General features: G+C 46.1%; 1 protein-coding gene across 1 annotated transcript; it reads right to left on the reverse strand.

Annotated features, from left to right (window-relative positions):
• Positions 1-703: 703 nt before the first annotated feature.
• On the reverse strand, positions 704-3,243 carry LOC135980925 (uncharacterized). The gene is made up of 2 exons (XM_065581554.1): positions 2,268-3,243; positions 704-1,273 (listed from the first exon to the last, which is right to left on the reverse strand). Exons 1-2 carry the CDS (start codon positions 2,842-2,844, stop codon positions 798-800), a joined length of 1,053 nt encoding a protein of 350 aa, XP_065437626.1. The 5' UTR covers positions 2,845-3,243; the 3' UTR covers positions 704-797.
• Positions 3,244-6,899: the final 3,656 nt, after the last annotated feature.

Below are 6,899 nucleotides of genomic sequence, written 5' to 3' on the forward strand. Positions count from 1 at the left end.
GGGAGGCTTTGAAAGCAAAGTTCCTGAGTGAGCAGGGTAACCTGTGACTTTATAGTTTGTGTACTGAGAAGCTAAACCTGCCCCCGTTTCTTTACCCAGGTAATGTTGACTATCCTATCCAGTTACATACCCCCTTCACCCCCCCTCCAACACACGTGTCGAAATAAAAATAGTTCTACTTTGTTAAAGCACACCGTTTTCTTTAATACTGTTTTCGCGGGAATTTTTTAAAACTGGGACGCAGACTGTGGTGCGGGGCGGGTGTAGTGTTGTGACGCGAATGCAGCTTCTAAACTCAAGGATTGACAGGCTCCGCTGTGGTGGGATGCTTGTTTCAACGGAGCCTGTCAACCCTCCTGATCGGGACTGTGTGTATGGGGGGTCTATTTGACTTTGTGGCAGGGGGAGGACGGTTACAGATCCCATGCTGTGTGGCTCTGTGATCCTGCCTAAGGACCGGCGCTTAAGATCTGTAACTGCCCTCCCCCGCCACAAAGTCACAGAGCAACCCACCCCCCCCCAACATTACATCAAAACAACCTCCCAGACTAACCGGGGCAACTAGTCACTGCATCACTGCACTGTGTATGTGCCCTGCTGCTGTGCCTGCCCCCGACTATGTACCCTGCCAAAGGAGACTGTCCTGTCCAATTACCAACCCCCTTTCCCCTCCTCCTCCAAAAGAACATGATTGAAACAGTAGTTAACAGAAACGAATTTTTTATTATCAACTACACATGGCATTGGGAGGTGAAACTTGGACGGGGGCTTGTGTCAGGCGGGAAGGAAAGAACTTTTCAAATTTTGGGAAATGAGAGCCTTCTGCTACTAGAGCTCTCTGCAGGGGTGGAGTGAGACTTAGCAGGGACTCTGCCGCCTCTCCTTCTTTGCACTTTGGGTGAGGTGGGTATGGGACTTGGTGGCGGGGGAGGGCGGTTAGAGATGGACTGCAGCGGGGCTCTGTCCTCCTGCCTCCGTTCCTGCAGAACATCCACAAGGCACCGGAGCGTGTCCGTTTGCTCCCTCAGTAGTCCAAGCAGCGTTTGAGTCGCCTGCTGGTCTTCCTGCCGCCACCTCTCCTCCCGATCCATGTTGGCTTGGTGCATTCGGGTCAAGTTCTCCCGCCACTGGGTCTGCTGTGCTGCCTGGGCTTGGGAAGAGGCCATAAGCTCAGAGAACATGTCCTCCCGTGTCCTCTTCTTCCTACGCCTAATCCGCGCTAGCCTCTGGGAGTGTGATTCCAGGCTAGGTTGTGAGACAGTCGCAGACGGGGCTGTGGAAATGGGAAAAAGGGAGTGAATTCCTCAGAAAGATAAATGTAGTTGTGAACAAAGAACATAGTCTTTCTCTGTGAACAAGACCATGCACAGCACCTTTCACATGCGCACTCAGCACAAGGTCGAATTCTCGACCTTCGCATTCAGTGCCTGGGGTCTTGAACAGCACATTTGAGAAGCGAGGCAGCACAACGGAATTTCTGTTGCAGGCAGACATGGTAAGCCGTACACTTGTGGCAGTTTAAAACTTTTATATTACCACTGGCCTCATTTCACATTTAAATCAATGTCAGTCCCTGCTGCCAGCAATCCGGCAAGCGGGAACTCTGCCCCTGTCCCACCCCCTCGCGGCTGTCCCCGGGAACGATCCCTTTCGGCTGCCCCTCTCCCGCCTCCACCGCGTGGCTGCAAACCAGCGGTTACAGTTCTGTAAAGGAACGGGAAAGCAGTCCCAACACTAACATTCCCCTACCTAATTAAAAGCAGGTCACCATGGCCGACATCACCCTGATGAGGATCTCCGAGAGCGACAAAGAGAGAATGCTCCGGGAAAGCCTCCAAAGACCAGGGCCGTATGCCACCCTGCTGTGCAGAGCAATGATCCCCGAGTACTTGATAATCTCGTGGCGCGGCAACGTGTCGTACTTCGGAGGACCCAATAAGGCCGCTCTCCCCAAGAACCTCATGCAACGGCTTTCAAGTTACCTCCAGGAGAGCTTCATCGAGATGTCCCAGGAGGATTACTGCTCTATCCCCGGACACATAGACCGCATTTTACTGTAGCTGCAGTAGCAGGGAATAAACAGTAGAGCGGCTTGTGCAGGACAATCACTGAAAACCGGACATTGCTAGATTTCTTTTCAAAACTTGCACTGCCCCTTACTAAACCGTTAAGCGCCTAGGGCACACTAATCATGAACAACCCATTCTTTTAATTGTTAATATTCCTGTTTTGTTAAAAATAAATGTTTAGATGTTTACAACACTTACTGGCTGATCCTTCACCAGATTCTGTGTCCGGGGTAACGGCTGGGGACGCTTCGTAGGGGATCTCTGTAAGGGTGATGAAGAGATCCTGGCTGTCGGGGAAATCAGCGTTGTGAGAGCTGCCGACTGCCTCGCCCTCCTCATCTCCTTCCTCATCTTCCCCGTCCCCTAACATGTCCGAGGAACCGGCCGTGGACAGTATCCCATCCTCAGAGTCCACGGTCACTGGTGGGGTAGTGGTGGCGGCAGCACCGAGGATGGAATGCAGTGCCTCGTAGAAACGGGATGTCTGGGGATGGGATCCGGAGCGTCCGTTTGCCTCTTTGGTCTTCTGGTAGCCTTGTCTCAGCTCCTTGATTTTCACGCGGCACTGCGTTGCATCCCGGCTGTATCCTCTCTCTGCCATGTCTTTAGAGATCTTCTCGTAGATCTTTGCATTCCTTCTTTTGGATCGCAGCTCGGAAAGCACGGACTCATCGCCCCACACAGCGATGAGATCCAAGACTTCACGATCAGTCCATGCTGGGGCTCTCTTTCTATTCCCAGACTGCACGGCCATCACTGCTGGAGAGCTCTGCATCGTTGCCAGTGCTGCTGTGCTCGCCACGATGTCCAGACAGGAAATGAGATTCAAACTGGCCAGACAGGAAAAGGAATTCAAATTCAAATTTTCCCGGGGCTTTTCCTGTGTGGCTGGTCAGAGCATCCGAGCTCGCACTGCTGTCCAGAGCGTCAACAGAGTGGTGCACTGTGGGATAGCTCCCGGAGCTATTAGCGTCGATTTCCATCCACACCTAGCCTAATTCGACATGGCCATGTCGAATTTAGCGCTACTCCCCTCGTCGGGGAGGAGTACAGAAGTCGAATTAAAGAGACCTCTATGTCGAACTAAATAGCGTCGCAGTGTGGACGGGTGCAGGGTTAATTCGATTTAACGGCGCTAACTTCGACATAAACGCCTAGTGTAGACCAGGCCTAAGGGAGTAAGGTCTTCAAGGCACTGAGATTGCCGTCCTCTGTGCTCATCCTGTGCTTTGCATGTTGTGGGGGTTACTTGAAACAAAATATAAGAATCCTATTGAGGGTGGCAGAGAAACTTATATATGCAGAAGACAAAGGTATGTCTTGACCAAGGCTGGTTTAAATTACATGATTTTCTCTGTGGTCTCAGCTGCAACATTGTAACTGATCAGAAACCACTGATTTCAGTGCACAAAAAGGACTGGAAGAAGCAAATCTGAGGTTATCAATACACATAGTGAAGTGTTCTGTACTGCTATTGGCACAAAGCCTCCTATAGCTTCCAAGTGCACAAGGGGAGTCTGCCCACTGCACCAAACTTTACTGACTTGGAGCATGGCTCAGGTCCCATTGAACTCAGTGGGAGTGGATCAGGTTCCTAAAGGCAGTCAGATCATAGTGCACCTCATGTTTCTCTGACCAGGGTGGAGCTGGGGTTAGAGTGCCTTAAGGCTGCCACAAAAAGGAACTGTGATTGTATTGATCCTTGCACCAGGACAAAAGCAGGAGGTATCTTATGCCTTCTCCATTCCAAGGACAACAGTGAAGGTCTCAGTTTGGCCTTACATTATTCCTGCACGCTGGGACCAGTCCTGTAGCCATCATGAAAACAAACCTCCACCCATCTAAATTTATAGGACCTCTTTTCTAACAAGAATATTCATTCAAAGCATGGCCACCATATTTCCTAGTTCCTAAAACCCTTCCCTGTCACCCTTGTTACACAGTCTTTGTTTTTCTTTAAGATGATGTAATGTGATGTTATTTGGAGTCCTCGACCTGCTGAGGGCTTTGTTACTGTCAGCAGAAGAATGTTACTTTTTATCTAGTGTATCCACTAAGGATTTGATTTTATGTAAGTAGCAAGGGGGATGGATGGGAATCCAGTATGCATGGATATTTGTGTGTGTGAGAGAGATCCCAGCAGCACCATCTATTGGGGAAACTCAGCACAGTGCATGTGCTAGGTGAATGTATTAAAAAGCTAGTGAGGAATTTGAATCCTTGACAGTTTGGGCACTCACATGGGAGACAATATGCTGAATATAACCTCATACTACAAGTCTGCCTCTTGTTAATCATTAGTACAGTCTGCATGGAGATAGACTAAAACTGGATACATTGTACAATCTGTGAGTAATAATATTACTCTAGATAGCACGCTCTTTGTGGGCAGGTGCTGTCTTTTTGTTATAGATATGTACAGTACCTAGCACAATAGGGTCCTGATCCCTGAAAGCTACCTGTGGGCACTCCCACGGTACACCTAATATAGAAACATAATGTTTCTAGCCCACAGATACTAGTTTCACTATTTGATAAGTTCTCTGTTTTGCCTCAGCTATTGGGTTTGTTTCTTTCTGGTAGTTTTTATTATCCAAATGACAGTCCCTAAAGGACTCAGCTGAGTTAAGACTTGGATCGAAATCAAGTCCAACACTTTATCCTCTAAGCCACCCATGGTGAACAATGTCTCTATATGTTAATTATTTAATCTACTGAAACAGCATCAAAGATAAAGAATCCAATTGCATTATACTTTTCTGAATTACTCTTCATGTTCATATTGTGCAATGGGATTATTTAACAAATTGTAGATGCCTTCTTTCATTGAAAGAGCCATTTAGCAACATAATTTTGCAGGTTTAGAAAAATGAATAAGAAAAGGGTCATGGTTTAATTTTCCTTCCTTTGTTAAACCCTAAGAAATGCAGTCAATGTTGCACACAACCTCACAGCATAAAATTCTGGCCCCATTAAAGACAATGGCAAAATTCCCATTGATTTCAATAGGATCAGGATTTCACCCTCATTTTCTGCTGAAGCTCTGTAAAAGGTACAGTTTCATTACTTGTGTCTGTCTGCCACAGTATCATTTCCCAAACCATGGTACCATGTCCGTTTACCACTTACCCATCCGACTCTACCTGAACCTCTGAGACTTCTAAGTTTGCACCTCACTGCCCTGCCTCTGAATAAAACAAGGTTTCTCTGTTCTCTATACTCAGTTGTTAGAATTCCCTCCTCCCCTGCCTCAGTGATGAAGTCAGTGTATTTGGTGGAGCCTCTTTATGGAGTCATGTCTCTGAGAGAGGCTTGTCAATTCCTGGATGTTATGGCTAAAAGGAACCATTAGAATTATCTAGACTGACCTCCTGCAAAAAATACTGAGCATAGAATTTCTCCCAGTAAATCTAGCCCATAATTTCTCATTAAATGAGGTGGGAATTGTATCAACATTTATTAACTCTATTTACAACTGGGGAAAAGAGAGAGTGGTGTGGTCTAGAGAGACAGAAGAGTAAACACAAGTCTCATGGTAATGGTAATCCCATTTTTTACATTGATATCCACTGTGGCTTTAGGAAATCAGCCCTTCTGCCTCAGTTTTTCCCTTATCAAATGGAGATGATACTACTTATTTACCTATTTCAGAGGGCTGTTTAGGATTATCTAGTTAATGTTTGAAAGTACTTTGAAGATGAAAATCTACGTAAATATAAAGTTGTGAGTCGAAGAGCATCTCAGTTCCACAGGGCAAGGGGGGTGGGAGGCTCAATGGTATGAAGTAGTGAGTTTCAGCTGGCTGGACCAGTTGTATGTACCCCAATTCACTTATAACATAACCTGTATCTAATAGGTGTCATTGTGTAAAGTGGTATTAGAAAACCAATAAGACTGATCATTAATGTTCCTGCATGGTATATGTACAGTAAATGCCCAACGGACTGTATAAATGTGAAGAAAATATGGGCCTAAAATGTTCTTGTCATAGACAAGTCTGGGGAGGGGTAAACAGTTTTTTTCCGGATAAAGGAAAGGCCAAAGCCTCCATTCAGATGCAATCATAGACAATTGACAGTCACATTCCACTGGCCATTCATTGGCATGTTGGAGGCTGCAGGAACATGTCAGTTTGCATTGCAGAAAGCCCCAGTCAGGAAGAAATGAGCATGGAACCTTCTCCATCAGAGTCCATGGCACCTCTCCTCACAGTAGGGGCACTGAATTTTGAGAAGGATACAATTCTGATTAAATAAACTTGTTTTATTTTTATTCTAAATCAACCAAGGACAGTGTTTGACCTAAAGTGATTATTAACTCTAGTTAAAGCAACAAATTGTTGTCCTTTTGTCTCTTTAAAGGAGAAATGGACCTTATTACCCATTTTAACATTCAGGAGAAGGCTGGACATTTCACGGCAGATGGTTTTGGGGAAATTCAGGACTGGGGTGTGTTGGGTCACTTAACTAGTAGTAATCAAGGCTGGTGTAACAAGCAGGAGGCTGGAGTCAGCGTTGCTTAACACACATACACGCAGTGCATGATGTAAGCTGTCTGGGAGCTTCCAGACAGGGAACTATTATAGCAGTATTTTAAGGCGCACAGGGTTACAATACAAGCAGTGACACAATTTCTCACTAGACTGAACTGCACCCCAGAATGTGACAGTATTGTTACTTGGGGCTGCAGGACTAACTGAATATTCTGTTTTGGGTGCAGATCTGTAAAAGCAATCAGGTCAACTCAAGACTTCCACCAAAAGAGAACACCGGAAAAATTTTGTTTCATGATGATCAAAATATTTAATCTTTGAGGGGTTTAAAATACTTT

This window comes from Chrysemys picta, chromosome 1 (genome assembly GCF_011386835.1).
Source record: "Chrysemys picta bellii isolate R12L10 chromosome 1, ASM1138683v2, whole genome shotgun sequence".
NCBI classification, from domain to species: Eukaryota; Metazoa; Chordata; order Testudines; family Emydidae; genus Chrysemys; species Chrysemys picta.